The sequence below is a fragment of the Passer domesticus genome, chromosome 14 (genome assembly GCF_036417665.1).
Source record: "Passer domesticus isolate bPasDom1 chromosome 14, bPasDom1.hap1, whole genome shotgun sequence".
Lineage (NCBI taxonomy): Eukaryota > Metazoa > Chordata > Aves > Passeriformes > Passeridae > Passer > Passer domesticus.
In genome coordinates, this window is record NC_087487.1 from 14,404,284 (window position 1) to 14,424,681 (window position 20,398).

The window sequence follows — 20,398 nt, forward strand, 5'->3', positions numbered from 1 at the left end:
CAGCCTGAGTGTGTATGGCAGATCTGTGGGTGCTGGCAGTGCCCTGTGCCAGTGCCACCCTCCATGGGCTGTAGGACCCCGGGAACACCATCGTGTTTTGGGAACAAGGATGGGCAGCCCTGTCACCCAGACGGCGCTTGGGGGCTGAATGACAAACACTGATGCCATCTAGTGACCACAAAAAATGTGGCACGGATATTTTATAAAATCCTGTTGGAAGCCACAAGTGGGGCTGGCCTTGGGGCTGAGAGGGAGGGGAGATGGGGCTGAGGTGTGCTGGGGGAAGAAATCACTTTTTTTATACTCTTCCAGCCTGTCTCTTCCCTCATGTCACATCCCGTGAGATGCTTCTGCAGGTGAGCAGGGATCTCCCCTGTGAGGCTTTGAGCAAGGCACAGACTTGCTGAGCAGCCCTGCTGCTCGAGGAGCACAAATTCCCCAGTGCTGCTGGATCACGGAGCACAAACCCAGCACCCCAGGACAAGGTGACTGCAGGAGGGGGGAGATGGCTGGTCCTCCTGTGACATGGGACAGCACGGAGAGAGACCCTGGGGATTAAGTTAATTAATTTAAGCTGATGGCATGGACTGAGTGGCCACTGCTGCAGCTTTGAGCTTGGCAGAGGCTGGGCAGGGGCTGGCAGCTCTGACAGCAGTGACCCCTCACTGCAGCTCATACAACCTGGCACTTCTTTTCCTCCCACCACCTTCCTTTGTCCCTCGTGTGCTCTAGGTGACAGCCTTGAAGGCTTAAATGCACTGGGTTTCTGTGAGCAGCTGGCTGGGGGCACCTCTGCGTTGTCCTTGGTTATTAATCCAGCCAGGTCCCAGTGCCAGCAGCCTGGAGGAATTAGTTTGCACCCTGCATTTTAAAAATGAAGGTGAAGTTGCTTCTGACCATACCAGTTTATTCTGCTTGGCTAAGCTGTTGTTGGCAGGTGTGGTTTGCCTTGCCTGTGGATGGGGCTCTCTGGGAATTTTTTTTTTTGCAGCTCTGATAATTTCTCCAGCTCCTGAGGAATGCATAGAGAGGGAGCCTGGGAATTAAAAAGTTTCCAGATAAGGAACTTGAGGGCTGAGATAGCTGTGATGAAGTGCATTATGAATGCACTGAGATGCCAGGCAACACCCCCAGAGAGATTAGGAGGGTGAGCAAAGCACCCAGATGCAAATAAACTCCTTTGTGGGCCATCTCTGAAGTGCAGTGACACCAAGACTGGTGCTGGCACATCTCTGCTGAGGTGCTCCCCTCACCAGGCTCACGGGTCCATCAGCAATACTTTCCTCCAGAGGGAACAAGCAGGCTCTTGCTCTGCTCCACACTGCTCAGTCTGTCCCTGCTCCCTCCAGAAAACCATTTACAAGGGTCCTTGGGGGACTTTTTGTTGTTTTTCCCAAATGTGAAAGTACCTAATATGTTCTTATTGTCTAATTTACAAATGTTTTGTGTCATCTTTGCTGCTTCTTTGTCTGGATTATCCTTGTGTCCCCCTGCCTTTCTGCCCTGGATAATTGAGAGCTGGCGCTGTGCCTGTAGCATTCCTGTTTCAGGGCCAAAATGGGAGTGAAAATAAATGCTTCTAAACACTGTATTGAAACAAATAAGTAATTTATTCATAATAGCTCTTCTCCTGGCGTTACACTGGCAATTTCATGCAGGTTTTTTAGAAGGAACAAGCAGTTGTGAGGGGCTGGAAGATCCACACAGCGTGAATATTTGTCATATGTGTCTGATGGGAAGAAGGGCTTCACAGATGTGGAAAAGTGCTCCTACTTCTGTAAAGGGACTTTATCCAGCAGTCTGTGACAACACTCATTTCATAGATTTGCTGTCCCTAATGACTGAAAATTCTGTCTACCAGGATTTTAGCTGGAGGTGGCAGAGTTGCCCATGAGGGGGAGGCAGGGCTGCTTTACCTTGTGCTGTTGAGTAAGACATCTTTTAGAGCAGCCAGCCGACCAAAACACAGCATATGTCCACACTGTCTTCTCAGCTCAATAGAAATCCTTCAGCATTATCACACCTCCATCTGTTCATTTTCCTGGAGAGATATGGAAAAGCAAAACACATTTAGGGTGCTCTTTTGCTTGGAGCATTCAACACAGAGACTGTCCCTATCTATTTGGCATCACTAAGGTAATACCATCTCACAGCAGACAAGCAGAACAACTTGCAGTGAATAACCAGAGCCTGGTGCTAATCTTCTCTTTTCTCTCTCCTTGTAGGGATCCTGTTTACGATGCTGGTATTCGGGCCAGCCTGTGGATTTATCTTGGGCTCCTTCTGTACCAAAATCTATGTGGATGCTGTCTTCATTGACACAAGTAAGGAGAATCTGGGTTTGGTTTCAAATCAGATACGCTAAATTTTTATCATCAGGACAAAAATGTTGATGCTCACAAGCAGGAGGAAACTGTCATTCCATCTTCAGTGCCACTTGAATGTATGAGTGTCACTTTTGGAAGGGTTTTAAGACTGGGATTCAAAAGGTTTCAGTTCTGTTCTGATAAATAATGGGGTTTTAATGGTAGGATTTGTTCCCTTCTGTGTTTTTTTCTATGAGATGAGTTTCATCCCAGCTCTTGAGGGACACCTTGAAATAGCACCATGGCATTGTCATGCCGGGGGAGCTGTGTCCAGAGCACAAAATCTGATCTCTCCAGAGCAGAAATCTGGAGAGCTGCCACCCCAGGGTGTGGGGGAACCAGCCAGGTTCTGATGGAGGCACATCAGGAAAATCCATGCCCAGCACCTTCTGCCCATTGCCTTCTTGGATGTGCAGCATCAGTCCCACAGCATTATTGCTTTTCTCCAAAGCATTAAATAATTATTGCTCACCTTGACTTCACTCGGGTTAAAGCAGATTGTATGCAAATTGTCCTTTTGCAAATTGTCCTTTTGTTCGCAATTCTGCTTTTTTTGGTGCCTGCACTGTGTATTCTTCGCCATGAGAGGGCAACATGTAACAGGCTGTTCTCTGCTGCTCCCCGGCCCTCTGCTACCCACGGCAAACCTGGTGCTTCATTCCTTCCTTCAGTTGTTCAGACGCTTTTTCCACAGTTCTCAGCTCCATCGGATCCCACACACCCTTATTCAGGGGTTTTTTTCCCTTAGAGGAGGGTGTATTTCAGCCCTCATTTGGAGGGAGCTGAACCTTGCAGGGCTCAGAACAGAATTGTGCAATTCTGCAAAAGTGTTACTGCCTTTTTTTGATCTCACATGCACGTGGCAGCTCAAGAAATGTAAATAATATCAAACGAGAAAGAAGTATCTTTTGGGATGGCTGAGGCATTTGGCTGCAGTTTGGTCAAACACCACATGGCCCTTTTTTTTCCTTGGCTTTACCAAAGCCTCGTTTGGCAGAGGAGCAGTTTGAAACCTGTTAGATATTTTACCATTTAGTATAATTCATACTAAAATATGAATGTACAGAAGAAAATATTTTATCTCCCAGCAGGTGAAGCTGTGGAACTCCTCACCATAAGGTGCTAAAACCTCCAAATGGATTTTAAAGCAATTGGACAAGTGTATATATGTGAAAAAAATGAACATGACACCAAATCTAGCTTAGGAAGCCCCCAAGCCATAAGAATAATACATGCTGCCTTTATTCTTGTAGGCTTTCTGGGCAGCTGCAGTTGGTTGCCATCAGAGGCAAGATGCTGACCTAGCTAAAAAATTAATTTGGTATCTTCTGGCCATTTTTAACATAAGACAGTGCTCAGTATTTGCAGCTCAAAAAGCCCCAGGCAAATACTGAGCCACAGAGAAGAACTGCAGAACATTACTGCTGAGCAGCCTGGCAGGGCTGGGCTCAGCCACTTTCCAGGGAGGGTGATGTGCTCCAAACTCCAAGTCCAGCTGGCTTTGGCCATGGTCAGTCACTGTCGTGCAAAAGCTGAGGCACACATGGCCTCTGTTTATTTTTGTATGGGAAAGAATTTCCACTTTGCAGCTGGCTCTGCCTTGGAGCTCGAGGTGGCATAAGGAGAACAAGCTCCAAGGGGTTGAGCCTTGTCCTGCTCCCTGTTTTGGGCAGGTGTGGGATGCCAGGCCATGCTGTGGCACTGCCCGCCACCCAGCAGCTATTTTAGGAAGGGAATATGAAGAAAACTCTGATTTGCCTGACTTTTCATGCTGTTGTGTTCCCAAGAACCTGAAAAAAAATACACTTCAAGCAGGAGGAAATAACAGCAGAAGAATCCAGTCCCTCCACAACACTGTTTTTCAAACTTTATCTGTATTTGAGAGCTACGTGTTATTTTCCCTAAGGAGAAAAGAGTTTCCTTCTGTCTCTGCTTGAGAGACAACTTGATTGCCTCACTTGAGACAGATTTTTCAGAGTGGCAGTAACCAGACAGTCACCATGAGCAGAGGAGCTTGTTATTCCAGCCATGTGGAGCTGGGTCTCCCCCAAGAATCAGCTCCAGCACTGGGCACCCTTGTGGCTATGGCAGCAAGGCATCTGTTAGGAAAACAGTTTTTCCTCTCCTGCTGTTTATTTGTATTTCCTCACACTGACTCCAGACCCTTCTTGGGCCTTACCTCTGCTGAGTGATGGCATACAGAACACTCTAGCCTTTTATTTTGCTTTTCTTCCTTTTATGATTATTTCTGTACTTTTCTGAGTCCATTTGATGCTGTGGGTGTGTTTCTTTTCCAATATTTGTGACTGTTTCACCCTCCACACTGACACAGTTGCCCTTAAGGCCCAAATGCCAATCTCTCTTTTGCTGAAAAGAAAATTCAAAGCAGAGGGAGCATTGAGCTCCTGGGAAGACAGGGTGGTAAGCAGGGTTGGAGGTGCAGTGTCCTTCTCTGTGCCAGTAGGTGTCAGGTGAGTGTGGCACACTGGGACAGGGATGCCCAAAACCTCAGTGCCAGCACAGGGGACAGTGTTGTACAGCAGCTTCCTAGAGCTGGCAGAGCCAAAAACACCAGGGAGAAGGGTGTTGCAGAAGCTGGGTGCACCATTTGGATAGAAGAGGTGACGGGAGCTGGTCCTAAGGATTTCTTGGATACAGAGGACACCGTGCACTGGTGGCTCACAGAGTGCAGCTGTGGGGTGCCCTGTGGGCTCCCACCTTGGGCCTTGTGACCCTCACCACCCAACAACCACCCTGCAGCCCATGGGATCCTTCACACCATTGTCTTCCCCTCCCTATCACAGCAATTGGGTCCTCAGCTGGGTAATAATTAGCACAGACTCCATGTATTACAGAAGGTCAATCAATAATAATCTTTATTAAGAAACCAATTGCTCTTTTATGGACAGTTACGATATAAGTGTACTTGAATTTACAGAAGAAAATATTTTATCTCCCAGTAGGTGAAGCTGTGGAACTCCTCACCATAAGGTGCTAAAAATCCCCAAATGGATTTTAAAGCAATTGGACAATTGATGGTCTTTCAATTAAAACACCCTCACCACTGGCTAAATAGGAATCCACCCTTTGGTAAACAAATCTCCATAACACATTCCACGCGTTCACAATATCAGGTGTAGCAAGTGAGGATAAGAATTGTTTCTCTTTCTTTTCTCTTGATGTTCTCACAGCCTTCCCCAGCGCCATGCCTGGGGGAGTTGCTCTCTGTGACCAGCCAGGGTCACAGCTCCCCGTGACTCGTGTTTGCTCCCCCCGCAGGCAAGCTGGACATAACCCCGGACGACCCTCGGTGGATCGGAGCGTGGTGGGGAGGCTTCCTGCTCTGTGGTGCCTTACTCTTCTTCTCGTCCCTGCCCATGTTCGGCTTCCCGCAGTCGCTGCCGCCGCGGCCGGAGCGCGCCGGGGAGAGCGAGCAGGCCATGCTCCCCGACAGGGACTACGAGCGGCCCAAGCCCAGCAACGGGGTCCTGCGGCACCCGCTGGATGGGGACAGCAGCACCACCTGCTTCCAGCAGCTGCGAGGTGAGGCGCGCTCTGCCGCAGCTCCTCCGTGCCGCCAAAAGTCGCCCGAGAAATCAGTAGCCTCAAGTTTCAGTCCTTAGCTTCTGTTTGATTATCTCTGGCGTTGCCCACGTCTCGAATAGAGATTTTGTTCCGCTTGAAAGCTTTGGGTTGGTGGGTTTTTTTTAAGCTGCAAAGCTTAAAAAGAGCTGGGAGTTGTTTAGCCTGGAGAAAAGGAGACTCAGGGGTGACCTTACCACTCTCTACAGCTCCCTGAAAGCTGGTTGTAGTCAGGTCTCTGTGTACTTGGTCTCTTTCTCCAGGCAGCAACCAAGAGAGCCAGAGGACACAGTCTGGAGCTGCACCAAGGGAAATATGGGTTGGATATTAGGAAAAAGTCTTTTACAGAAAGAGTGATAAATCTCTGGAATGGTGTGCCTGGGGTGGTGATGAATTCACCATCCCTGGATGTGTTCAAAAACAGAATGGATGTGGCACTGGGTGCCATGGTTTAGTTGAGGTGTTGGGGTTGGGTTGGACTCAGTGATCTTGAAGGTCTCTTCCAACCTGGTGATGATATGAATTCTGTGAGAAATGCATGATAGTCCTATAGAGTTGCTGAAAAACATGAAGAGGAGCACAGTTGCCAGAGGAATTTGTGAACTTCTCTCCAGTGTACTGTCCTGCTCCTGCCTCCCAAAACAGAGAGCAAGCCAGCAAGGGCCCTGAAAAGAAATTGGGAGCTCCCAGCACCTGAGCTTCAGCTTAGTGCAATCCCAGGTACAAATGAGTGCTGGGCATCACCACAGCTCTTAAACTGAAATGGAAAGAGGGAGATACCAGCCCAGAACAGCAGCAAAATGGCAGGGCAGAGCATGATTTGTCGCAAATTAGAGAGAAAACCTCACATCATATCCTGCAGTGATGAAAATGGAGGTGACTCTAATTAAAGTCAGCTGAGGATCCAGCATTTTGTGGGAGAGTGTGGGCAGATATCCTTTGTCTAGGCTGTACTGGAAAATCCTTCATCTGAGAGGGTGTTTCTGTAGCACTGGTGGCTGCTTCCCACTCCCTGTTGCCGTGGCAGAGCAGGTTTCATTACTGCCTGATGCATTTAGATAAATGAGGACAAAATCACTTACTCCCTGTGCAGTCACCTTAATTGGGAGTTGAATGAAGTGCGGGTGGGAAGGAAAAAGAGACTTTGGGGGAAAAAGTGTTGTCTAAATATATAAAAATGCCTTGAGTAGTAGATGCGGTTGTTCATTAAGGGAAGGTCAAAGATGTGAAATTTTGACTTGATGAGGAAATTCAGAAGAAAGGTAAAGAAATAAATTGCTTGAAACTCAGTCAGTAAAATTTGTTTCTTCATCTTTTCATCTTTGTTGCAAGGATTTTCTCTTGCATGGGCTTTTCCTGTTATATGTCCATATGGATAGTTCTGTGGCTTTTGTTGTGTACACATCAGAGTGTCTGCTTCTGGCCACTGAGCTTTTGGAGTGGGCACTGGAAATGTTTGCAGGTTTTCATATAGAAAAATGAAAGAATATGACGTATCCCTGCTGCATGGAGGGGCAGCAGTTCAGCCTGAGGATGGTGCTGAGCATCTTGCACACAGGGAGGCTGTGGGGGGTTCACTGAGCATCTGTTGCTCACTGAAGTAGAGAAATTAAACTGCCACATCCATATGCTTCAAGTATTGATTACATCAGGAGGCACCACAGGCCTCCACGTTAGCCCTCTCTCTGCAGGTAACCCCATTTTGGATCAGTCAGTATTCCAGGAGCCTCTTTGGAGGTGGACTTTGAAATAAAATTTACATGACATCAAATGAGATGAGGAATGACCTTTTTAGTTATTCCTTTGAGGCTGTCACAGATGACACGGTGTTGGTAGCTGACATCCACTTTCAGATCCCTTGCCACTGTTGTCATAGCCAGAATGTGGTCAAGAGTCGTGTTGCTGAAGTGAGGCAAACACATCTCATCATTCCTGATGAGCAGTGTTTCAGGTGATGGTTTAATCTTTCTGTGGGTCTACATTACTTTGGTAGCTGCTGAAATATCTGCAGGCATTCCTTTGTGGCAGATTTTAGTCTCCCTGATCTATTTGTTGACTCTCCTTTAGAGAAAGTTAAGACTGTGTAGGCTTTTTCCTAGGGTAAAAAAGGCTCTTAGTTATATACAGAGGTTAAAAATATGTATGTGCATGCATAGTCATGTCTTCTGTCCTGGTATGTCCTTGGATTTTGCATGAATTTGTGACACTGAACAGAATCCATGGAGTCATAAAACAGCATGAGTTGGAAGGGACCTTAAAGATCATCTAGTTCTAACCCCCCTGCCATGAGACACCTTTCACTAGGCCAGCTTGTTCAGAGCTCCATCCATTCTGGCCCTGAACACTTCCAGGGATGGGACAAGCACAGCTTCTGTGGGCAGCGGCAGAGGATTTGCCTGTACAGGGAGTTGGGACCAGAGACATTCCTTGGGGTTTGTATGGCCATGAATCTGACTCATTTTTAGCAAGCCTTGTCTCTGCAGCTTGTCCTGGACAGGGCTGTTCCTGCTGTATGTCCATGTCTGCATGGAGGTGTGGATTGTCCATCTCTTGTGCAAGTGTGGGGAGGAAGAGCTGTTTCTCTGGATTGATTATGCAAACACCCTCTGTATCAACAGCACATCATCAGAGGATGCACTGCGTCTCCTTTTTGGCTACTGAAGGAGCCTTATTATTTTTTCTTATATTTTTTTTCCAAGCCTTACATGACTGCCACAAGAGAAAGGTCATGGTAGGAGAGGGAGCAGGGCAATGTCAGCTGGGGACGTGCTCTGAGCTGGGTCATGGCTGTCAGCTAGAGACGTGGCACGGCTGGCAGGTGGGAGGATGCTCCAGACACCACAAGATCTGCTGAAAGTCAGTGAGATGGAGGGCTGGCTGACATTCCTTGCCTTTCCTCCAGCCTTAGCACACAAAAAAAGCCACAACTACTATAAAAGGAGTATGCTCAAAGTATCCATCTTTTACATCTCTGTCAAAGTCTAAGCAGAAGGGAGGGCCCAGCTTTTGGGAAGCCCTGGCATCTCTTCCTGTGGGGTATTTTCATGCCAGGAAAGAAGCAGTCTTAAGAGGAGCTCTAAACTTGAAATGGAAGTGGTGCCTTTGAACAGCACGAGGTGAAGAGGCAATCAAAGGCAGTGGAGGCAGCGGGGGGCTCAGCACAGGGTACAGCAGCTCAGGCAGGAAAGCTGTGGGACAGTCCTGGGAGCTGCTTCCCGTGGCTAAACGGCACGTGGAATGCTGCTCCGCTTTGCCTGATTAGTATTTCATTTCAGCAAATCAAATCCATTTGGGAGCACGGAGAAGTGAAGGATTAGCAGCAGTGGAAGTCTGAATAAACGCTGCCATTGCTCTTTGCTCCCGCCTGGCAGGGTTGTTCCAGCCCTGTGCTCTCCATGTGGTGTGTGAGAGCACTTCAGGCGTGGGCTGGGCAGTCCCTGCTCTTCTGGGGAGCACAGCTTTGCTTTCCTGCCTCTGCTCTGCCTTGGGGACCTCTCTGCTCCTCAGGCCAGAGAAGATGCTCAGCTCTGTCAGGGCACCTGTGCCCTCTGCTCGAGTCTGTCCACATCTGCCCTCTCGCTCGCTGCCTCTGACACACCACCTGCTCTGGGACGTGCCTGGAAACAGTTCGTTAAAACCCTTCCTTTTTTTCACACAGAAATGTCACATCTATTGAATTGAGCGGCCAGTTCTGATGAAATTTGATTTCAGAATGCTTCCTCCGCGTGATCTTTAGCACCTCTGAAACATTCTGCCCTAAATGCATTCTGTTTTGCAATGATTTAAACCAGAAATTCGTTACGTTCTGCTGCTCTGTCTAGCAAGAGAGATTAAAACCCTAAAAGGATTTAAATTGATATGGAATCCTCCAGGTTTGGAAAGAGAAGCTCATTCACAAGGAATTAAAAGAAAACTCGCTGTGGAATTAAATGAATTTCAGAACTGCAAATTCCCTAGATTTGGAAACATTTTGGTTTCTTTCCAGCTTCATTTTCAAGAGTGTAGGAGAGCTGGGACGTACAGCTGACAGCTGCCTTGTCTTCTGTTCAGTTCTGTCCTGCTCCATGTACCAATGTGCTGAATACCAAGGGAGGGAGCTGCTCTGAATCTGGGATTTCTCTCCCAAAAAGTGCTCACTGGGAGCATAGTGCTGGGCCAGAAGCTCCCAGCTGTGCAGGGAGGACCTGGACCATGGGGAGCCTGTAATCCTCAGTGGGAGTTCATAGGATTGGGCAGGATTAAAGGCTAACAAGAGTAGTTTTTTACTCCTGAGTTCTCATGACTGATAGTGACAAGCTTTTAGAGAGGGCTCTGTCTATAGCTTCATTCAGAGCCACAGCAGTGAGGCTTTGGCCCAGGTTTAGACTTTAATGCCTTTTTGGATTTGTGTCTTGTCCCTCTGCAAACACCTTAAAGGCTTGCTGAGAAGTCCAAGTCTTCGGTGAGGAGGTGGTGATCATAAAAGGCATCAGGTTCCATGGGTCTTTGAGTTTTCTCTGGCTTGTGTTTCATGAGGGTGCAGATACTGTTGTCAGGTTTATCTTGCCTGTTTCCAAGCCAGTGTCTTGTTGTCAGCACCATTAAAAAATTCAGAAAGGCCTTCAGCCTGCACACCTCAGGGCCAAAGCTGAGCAGCAGCTGAAGGCAGGCAGAGCCTCTCTCCAAAAAATGCTTTTCCATGACTTCTGTGTCACAGGTGAGGGAGATTTGTGTCCCCCTCTCGAGTAAAGGTGGTTCCTGCAGGGACGATGATGGACTGGAAGGACCTGCATTCCATGCTTGAGTGTGTAACTGCTGCTTCAAGCTTGCATCTTGTCAGGAAGACTTTTTTGATTTATGTGTCATGCTTTTCCGTCATATCCATTATGATAATTTTGCCAAGGCCACATGGAACCTCTCCTGAGATATCTTCAGCACCTCTTGCCTTACTCCATATTCTCTTTCACAGGAGCTACCTCTTTCCAGAATATGTTCTATTCTTGCTGCTTGTGCTGTTTTCTGCATCCCTTTTTCCTCAAGCCAGGTGGAGATTTTGCCTTTTGTTTTCTCTTCAGACCTGAGGCTTGCTGCTGACATGGGTAGTAGAAAGTCATATTTTGGCTCAATTTTGCCTTTCCCTCACCACTCTGTCCTAGGTGGACTGGGCTGTAAACCTCCCTCTAATTTATTACTTTGCTTTCTGTGTTCTTCATCTTTACTGCAAATTGAAAACATGTCTCTGTAGGGTGCTCCAACCAGAAACAGGGGCCTTGGTGATTGTAATGTTCCAAACAATTCATTTCAAGCACCAACGTGATGATTATAGTTTGTCGTTTCTGGAGAGTAGTTAAACCTCGTGTAATGAGGTTGCCAATTATCCCCGCTACTCCCCGATGTGCAGTGACAAATCAAAGCTACTTGGTGTACATAAGTGTGTGCATTTGTCAAGCCCCTGGCCTGTCATCCACAGAGGCCCCATGGAGGGAGACAGGGAGGGGGTTTGGATGCCTTGGCATGGGTGTTGTTTGAGTGTGAAAAGGTGGGAAATCAAGGGGTTGGTGGGGAGTATTGGAGAGCTTTGGGGCATCCACCCTGTCCCTCCCAGCCTGTGGATGAGCCTGTGACCGGCGCTGCACATGGGTGGTTGAAGAGTTGGGATTAAAGTACTTTTCACTACTTTTCAGCAGTGAAAGGAGGCGTTGTGTTCTCCTCAGTGCATCGTGCCAGGGCGGTGGGAATCGCTTTCCTGCCGCCGTTTCTGAAGCGTGTCGGGTGTGTCAGGATGAGGATGGCAAATCAGCTCGTCCTTCTGGGAGTGGGAGGCTGAGTCTGCCTGTGCACCATGTCTGCTGCAGCTTGTGGGCTCTCCAAGTAGATTTTTGAGACTCTTTGGACTCCAAAAGACTTTTCCCACTTTGTGAAAGGACTTCCTTTGAGCTTTGTAGCAGCAAAGGGCTGCTCCAAAGTGTTCAGATAATCTTTGGGCCCCTAAAGGTGCAGGGTAACATTTACCATGACTCCTGCTGAGTTGGTTCCAGTGGAGAAACACCATTCATAGCTGTTGTGTTCCCCAGGGCTTCACTGCCCCCCATCAGGCATTTCCATTCCTACTCCATACCCAGCACCATATGCCAAGCAGCTGAAAGCGTGTCACTCTAGTCCATTGAGAGATTTTTAAACTTTGCTGCTGACTTTTTACCTTTTTCCCAGAGGTATTTCACCCCAAGAACTGAGACAGATGAGGCAGCAGCCGGTGTCAAATGATTGATCTTAGCAAATGGCAGTAGCAAGATGAAAGGATAATCAATTCTGTAGGGAGCCCTGTGTTATTTCCCTTAGAAGATGAAGGAGAATGAGCTGACCCTGGCTGAGGAGATGGTGGAGGCTGCCAGACTCTGCTTGAGTTGTCTGTGCACTCCTTGCACTGGGTCTTGTGTCCCACATGCCTGATGGTACAGAGTCCTGTTGCAGTAGACAGTGGTCAGACATTCAGCAGAGAATAGGATCTGTCCCAGAAAACTCAGAGGAGGGACAAACAGTGATCATGGAATCAAGGAATCACAGAAGGATTTGGGTCGGAAAGGACCTTAAAGATCATCTTGTTCCAGACACCTCGCCATGGACAGGGACACCTTCCACTAGACCAGGTTGCTCAAAGCCCCATCCAGTCTGGCCTTGAACACTTCCAGTGGCAAACACAGCTTCTGTGGGCAACCTGTTCCAGTGTTTCATACCCTCACAGTAAAGAATTTCTTCCTTATATCTAATGCAATCCCTCCCTCTTTCAGTTTAAAGCCATTTCTTGTTGTCCTGTCACTACACACCCTTGTCAAAAGTCCTTCTCCAGCTCTCCTGTAGCCCCTTTAGGGGATGAAGTGCTGTGACTTGGAGCCCTGCACTGCCAGACAAGGCACTTACGAGGGGTTTCTTTCCTGTGTGAGATGCTGCAGTAACTCTGCAAATTTTTTATTGTCCATCCCAAGCACAGAAGATGGATTTTGACCTTGGTAGTGCGTGATGGTTGGGTGCCAACTTCAGAAATAAATGTCCGTGATCTTTAGATCCCTCCTGCAAAAGGCAGGCTGTCATCACTATTGTTTGTTGGATAAAGTTAGAGCTAGACCTTAGTGTCTTTGGATTTAAATTGGCACAAAGCTACATCTCAAGGAATCCATTAATCTTGAACAAATTGAACTCCCGAGGCACAACAGTCATTAATACCTTAAATATGGCTTTTCAAGCTCAGTACTGCCAAGTCCACCTTTTCATTTTCTATATTTTTCCTGGCAAGAAGGGGAAATTCTGTAGGTGGCCACCAAAGAACTGAAGGAAGCAGCAGGTGGCTTCTGAAATTTATCCATGTCTGAATTCCCCCATCCCCATTCCTCCCACACAGTATTTTTCCCCCTTTTTTCTTTTCTTTTTTCACCTGCTAAAAATTGCTATGCCTCTTGCACCTTAATTATGTTCAGTAAATCTTTAGGAAGCAGAAAATTTATACAGCTTGGAAAAATGTTTCTGATATAGAGACCAGAAACTGTGAAGCGACCTTTTCCAAAAAGGTTAGATCAATCCTAATTATAACCCTTTTTTCCACTGTCCCCAAGAAAGAGCCAAGGGCACCCAAGCAGAGCCTTGACAAAGAGCTGTGCATTCTCTGCTGAGGCCAGTGCAAAAAAAATCCCCGAGGGAAAACAGAAGCCAGAACCAGAAAAACATCATCTGCCAGCCCCTGGTACACCACAGGGAATCTGGGGGATGGATTTTCAAAATGCAAATAGGGGTCCATTGAGGCTTCACTACACTACTTCAAGGTAATTTTCAAACTTAATGATTTTCACATTTAATTCAGGGAGAAATTAGTCATCAGGTATTGAGACAAAGCGAGGCTCTCTTCTGTACTGGGATGCTCTCCTCTTCAAGCTGTGTTATCTCTACAATAATTAAAATGCTTGCTGGAGTAGAAAACGTGCAATCTGATTCATTAGACAGATTTTCCTTTGTAGGGTAACTCTTGTTTGCTTATGGGAAATTGAGATGGGCTTGGAGGAGAGAGGACTCTAGACACTGATGATTTGGAAGGGGAGACCAAGGAGCCATGAAACCAGAGCCACATGTGTGTCCTACACAGTGAACAGCTCATCATGTCGTCTTCCACCTTCTTAAGGATTGGAGGGCTGGCTGGAGAAGCTTTAGGTTGTGGGAACACACAGACTGACAAGCCTGTCCAGGCAGGAGGACCCTTGTGCCGTGGGTATCCATGGGCCAGGCCAAGCCTGAGAGTTGCAGCTTGCTGAAAACACCCACATGTGCTGCAAGAAGGTGACCATCAGTGAGCGAGCCAGTTTGGAACAGGAAAATGAATCAGATCTGGATGGCAGGAGAAGGAAAAGCCAGACGTGAGCTGGGTTGGTTTGTGTCTGAAAGCTTGTATGGATTTATGCTGAATACAGCACTGATGGCACCTGTCAGCTGGCTCAGCTTTGTTCATGGCGAGCAGGTACAGAAAGGAGAAGGGGAAGAAAGAGCACACCAGGTTTTGATTGACTTCCCTATGGGGGAAACAAAAAGCAATATTGAAAATTTTTCTCATTCTTTCAATTTTCAAAATCATCTGTAAGAGTAAATAATCACAGATGATTTCTTTTTGCACTCTCTTGATTCTTGAATTTTTAAGTGGCACTGTTTGGGTGTTTCACTTTGTTCTGGTGTTCCCACATTTCAAGCAGCTTGTCTGTGCAGAGCAGGAAATTACTCCTGATGTGAAGTGAGCGTACCCTTCAGAATGGGAGAAAGGCACCTCCAGCACCTCAAGTAAAGTCTACACAAAAACACCTCTCCATTTTTCCTCTCTTCTAGTGATCCCCAAAGTGACTAAGCACCTGCTCTCCAACCCCGTGTTCACCTGCATCATCCTGGCAGCCTGCATGGAGATCGCGGTGGTGGCCGGCTTCGCCGCCTTCCTGGGCAAGTACCTGGAGCAGCAGTTCAACCTCACCACCTCCTCTGCCAACCAGCTCCTGGGTGAGTAACCAGGGGACACCAGAGCTCCAAAGGAGGTTCAGCATGGCTGGTAACTGCTGCCAGCCTCGCTAGTTAGGCTGCCCAAAAAGTGACTTGTCTGAGATGTGGAAATGTGTCTGTGAGTGATGGGGTTGGCCTTCAGCTCTGCCAGGGCTGCCTGGCCCAGAGCAGACCTCCAGCATCCTTTCTCCACTGCATCCTGCTGCCATCACTTCCCCTGTGGCCCAGCCTGTTGGGTGGGAAGCGGTATGGGACAGCCAGGGTAGGAGAGTCTGAGAGAGCCTTGGAAGCAGCAGAAATGGGCTGTCTGGTTGCCCAAGACTGCAGTTGCTCTCCAAGTGATAGTGTGGCCCACTGAACTGCTTGTCTCATGGTTCTGGTTCCCCTCAGTTCTGCTGCCCATCTCATTCTGGGTTAGGAAGCCCAGTGTCTCCTGTTAGTCACTGCTTTCCCCTTGGCCTGGAAATGACAGAATTGCAATGAGCACTTCAAGTACCTGAGTTAGTGCAGCTTGGTCGTCTTTCAAATGTCCCTTCTCTCTGACCACTCCATGCTGCTGTGATTTCACGTTCCACATTTCTCAGTGTTCATTTGTTCCCTGTCAGGACACTGATGGCAGAATATTCATTTATTTTCTGCTCCTGCTCATCCCAGGCAGGCCCAGCCATTTGTTTATGACAGCCCTTCTCTCAGCAGCACCCAATTAAGATATCTGCAAGTTGATCTTGGATGATCTGCAACCACAGCTTGCCAGATGGGCAGTTGGCAGTGATCTGTCAAAAACTGGGACATCAGGAAATGGGTGGATCTTCATATCATAACAAGGAGTTTGCAAGCTGCTCTCCTGACAGTTGTTTATTTCCCTATTAAACTCATTGATGTCTTCTGGTTTTGGCCTGCTTTTCCAAAAGAAACAATCCCCTGCAGTCAGCCTTGCCTCCCCCAGCAACCCAGGAATTTGCTAGTGAATTTTAATACAATTTGACAGAAGGCCAGAGGTCTCAAAGTTGTTAGGCAGTTCCATCTTTCCTGAAAATTAAAGGCTTGGCAAAGGAAAGCAACTTCTCTGATGACCCAGTGGGAGAAGGGAAAAAGCTGTTTGGTGGGAGCTGGCTGGGCAGTCAGTCAGCATGTGAGTGCAGCTGGGTGGCCAGCAAAGAGGGGATCACCCATGAGCAGAGTACATCCTGCTTCCGACCTGACAGTGGGAAAGGAGACTTGGATACCTCTGTGTTTCTCACAGCAACTTGTTTAAACAAAGTTGTAATCAGATTTCTCACATGGCGTTTAAGGGAGTCTGGAAATGCCAGGACTGGGATTCTCTCCTAAGCACAGTTCAGGCAGTGAGATCTGGCAGCAATGGGATAAAGCGATCCCAAACACGCATAGTGTGGTAATTTCTGTCTGTGCTGGAAAGGGAGTCACTTCTGGCAGTGATTTTTTGCATTTCACAGTTAAAGAAAATTTTTTTAGGGAGATTTCATATTTTCAAATGCTGCTCCTGCCTAGTCTGAAGATCATACTCCTGTGAGTCACACCAGCAGGGTTCATCCTGACACCTCGGAAAACTCTTGACTTTATTTGCTGCTGCTTAGGTCAGGCTGGGCCAAGCTCAGCAAGTCTGGCATTCCCTCCAGCCTGGATGAGAACTGGCAGAAGATCCTGGTTCCTCCATGCAAGGCAGCATGCCTGTTTGCATCTGTTCCTTTTTTTGGGCAACCCCAGCTTGGTGCTCCTCCAGCAGTTGGGCATTGCAAGGTTTCCTGATGCCAGTGCACAGCTCTGGCTGCTGGAGAGCTCAGCCCTGTCACAGTGTCATTCAGTGGCCCTTGCTAACTGCTTTTTCCTCTTGCAGGGATGACAGCAATCCCGTGTGCATGTCTGGGCATATTCCTGGGGGGCCTCTTGGTGAAGAAGCTGAGCCTGTCTGCTCTGGGAGCCATCAGGATGGCCATGCTGGTGAACCTGGTGTCCACAGCTTGCTACGTGTCCTTCCTGTTCCTGGGCTGTGACACAGGACCTGTGGCAGGGGTTACTGTTCCCTATGGAAACAAGTGAGTCCACAGAGAGTTTCAGGGAGCTTTACCAACATAAATCCGTGTTAGTGTCCTCGACAGGCAGTGCTGGCCTCCAGACAGCCATAGAGCAAGCACAGAGAAGGCAGTGTTTTCTGGGCTTTGTCTGGCTTGTTTCCATGCCACTCACCACTGAGAGACCTGAGCACCTGCAGATGACAAGAGATTTTCACTAAAATCTGAAATTCAGTCAAACTGAATAAAAGGTGCCAGACCTGAGTCTGTACCCACAGGCACCTCTGTAGCATTGGGTCTGGTTTGTCCTGGCAGTGAGGAACATGCACTGCTCTGTGCATTGATTTAAGTGTCTGAGGGGAATCTGTAGAACCAGGTTTTAGATGTCTAGAAATACAGATATGGTGAAGAGAGAGTGTTTTTGGCTGCAGGCTCATTTCAATGTGAGAAGTGAGGCCCACATAACTCTGTTTTGTCCTGCACTCACAGGACTTGGAGAGAGTTATCTGGTATTTTCTTCCTGAGTGCTCCTGTATGCAGTGGCAGCTCTTTAGATGACAACATCAGCCTGTCAGCTCCTTACAGTGTTGCAGAAAAACACAGAGGAATCTCCACAGCATCTCTTTGTTTTTCCTTGAGGCTTCTTGTTGAGGTAACAGGGCAGCCCAAGCCTTGCATTAGATTCTCTTTCGCAGGGAGATAGTGGCCTTGGCATTTCAGTCTCCAAGGAGAGGCTGCAGCCTGGATTTCTTAGAGCTGGAACCCAGCTAGCCTTCCCACTGCTTTTTTTAGTGTGTTTGCCTTAACTATCCCCCTCAAAGGCATCTTTGTGAGGCAACAGTTGGGAAAGCTGGCTGATACCACACTGTCCATTAACTTATTTCTCTCTTTGTCTTACAGCTCAACTCCAACCTCATCTCTGGACCCATATTCCCCGTGCAATAACAACTGTGAATGCCAAACTGACTCCTTCACTCCAGTGTGTGGGGCAGACGGGGTCACATACTTATCTGCCTGCTTTGCTGGCTGCAGCAGCACGGTGAGTGGCCTTTCCTGGGGACCTGTCACCTGTAGGAACAGTTCTGGCAGCTCCAGTGAGTGAGGTTCCTGCCTGTCTGGTAGGGCAGCTTGCCTACAGCCAGTGGCTGCACCCCCAAAAGCTGACCTCACAGCTCTGGTGGGCCTGAGCCCCTGTGGTTTTTCACTCTGTTCATAAATGCCCACTCTCAGCAGCAGCAGCTGCCAGGGTCACCCACGGAGCAGGGATTTCACAGCCTCCTGCCTTGGTCTTCCTCCTCAGCAGGGAAGCAAGGAATGTTATAGGAGATCTGCACAGGTGTCCCATGGCAGAACACATCCTCTGCAAGAGATCCCTAGCCCAGAAGGGAGAGCTGAGCAATCAGCCTCTCTTTTATCCTGTTGGTCTTCATCTCCCCTCTTCTCCACCTGCCCATGTTTGCCCTGCCCAACCCTTTTAGTCTTTTTTTCTTCCTCTTTCCCTGAATCTGGTTCCTTGACAGTTGTGAGCAGTTCCTGGTTTTATTCACCCTTGTTTAAGCTTTCCTTTAACTCCCCTTGCTTATTTCTCTTTCCTTGCTTTGCTCTGAGGCAGCAGCAAGAGCAGTTGTCAGGGGAGCAGAGTTTCCATCCAAAGACATTCTGCATTTTTCAGTTCTAAGAGTTTTTTCCCTTAGAAAACCCATAAAGACCAAACTATCTCTATATAAAGTATACGTGGAGAATTTTTAACAATATCTTAAAAGCCAGCTTTTTCATTTTTTGCCGCTGAAATGTTAATGTCTTCTGGGTTATACTAAAAATGAGTGCCTGCTGCTCCTGTGGGTGGGGACTGGTGGGATTCCTGCATCCTTGCTCGCTGCCTGGGGCTGTGCCAGTGGAGCCTGTGGGAGGTCAGCCTGGTCACAGGCACTGTTTGTGCCTGCACATCAGTGCTCACCACGTGCAATTATCCCTCCATGGCTTCATCCTTCCTCTTTGAGGAGATACCAAACCTCCCTTCCTTCCCAGAGACAAAGCACACGTGAGTGCTGCTGGGCAGAGACTTGCAGCTGGCAGTGCAGCCTCCCCACCCACATCACCTGTGAGCTTGTCCCGCTTAAATCCTGTCACCTCCACTCCCTCTCCAGCCCCAGAGATGCAGGCATCCCTTTGAAACACCACAGTTTGAGCTTTCAGCAGCCCTACAAGGATCTGCATCAACGTGTGACACGTGAAGGTGTTACCTCCTGCCCTCTTCTTCCTCTTCCTCCCAATAAGCCGACACCTGAGATGGCAGCAGGATGATTTTAAGAAGAATCCAGCTTGTTCCAGGCACACAGAGTTGTGTCTCACCAGTTCACCAAGCCTTCAGCAGGTGTTCAGCTGGTGCTGGTGTGTGGCTGGAGCGTGGGAGAGATCTGCTCGCTGTGCTGTGCAGTGCAGGGCAAAGCTCTGACTCCTCTGGAAGGAGCATGGTAATGAAAATTCAGCTCTGCCCCTTCAGTCTGCAGCTGCCTGACCTTGTGCTCTGCAAGAGCAAACCTCTCAGCAAAAAACTCGCTCTCCCTCATGCTTTCTCTTACTCACTCCCTCTTATTTTGCCTTTTTGTTGTCATCCTTGGGGTTCTTCTCATCTCTTTGTTTTGTGGGGGTTTTTTGCAGTAACATTTTGAACACAAATTGGTGAAGCAATAGCATCTGCTGGGAAGGGCATTATCGAGAATTATGGACCAGTTTGGCCATGCAATGGCCTTGAGGCAAAGCCAAATTGCCAAACCAAGTTTTAAACCCATAATCCAGGTAATGACCTGTCTGGAGGGTCTTGTGAATGTTATGTGCTTGTGATGAGGCAAGGGTTGCTTTTTACTGGGACATAAAATTCTCTGAATGCTTTATTTGACTTTACTACATGTTACGTTTCTGACTGCTTCTCTTCACTTTTCCTCTGTGAACAATTTCTAAAAGCAATGTGTAGCTCAGTTATTTTTTTTCTTTTTCATTCCTTCTCTCTTGCTGAGCTGATTCCAGAGGTGCACGTGTCCAAAAAGCCGTAGGAATATCAGTGCTGGTGGGCAGAGCTCTGGCACCCCTGAGAAATTTTCTTTCAAGCCATTCCTGGGAGTGACCCTTGCACACCACGTGTTGGACTGTGCATCTTGTTTGTTTGACGCTATTGACTCTCAGCATTTTGGCTGGAGACACATGAATTCCAGCCTGGAGTTACTGTGCTGGCACCTCACAGCTTTGCACTGAAATACCAGCCTGTCTCTTCCCTGTCAGTGCCAGAGCTTAAAAAATGAGTAATTAAAAACATGGGTAATTTGCATGGATAATCACACCAAAGTCAAGATGCTGGTAAAGGTGTAAACTCTGTATCTGTGTAGCCTCAGAGGCACACATAAATCTGGGTGTGCAGGT

The 20,398-nt window shown here is 47.9% G+C and overlaps 1 protein-coding gene across 1 annotated transcript in view; it reads left to right on the forward strand.

Moving 5' to 3' along the window:
* SLCO3A1 (solute carrier organic anion transporter family member 3A1) overlaps positions 1–20,398 on the forward strand; it is a 135,242-nt gene that overhangs the window by 96,404 nt on the left and 18,440 nt on the right. Inside the window, exons 3-7 of the mRNA XM_064389746.1 lie at positions 2,226–2,324; positions 5,646–5,909; positions 14,787–14,951; positions 16,807–17,005; positions 17,882–18,020. Of these exons, the coding sequence (XP_064245816.1) occupies positions 2,226–2,324; positions 5,646–5,909; positions 14,787–14,951; positions 16,807–17,005; positions 17,882–18,020 (866 nt within the window). The remainder of the gene's footprint in view (positions 1–2,225; positions 2,325–5,645; positions 5,910–14,786; positions 14,952–16,806; positions 17,006–17,881; positions 18,021–20,398) is intronic.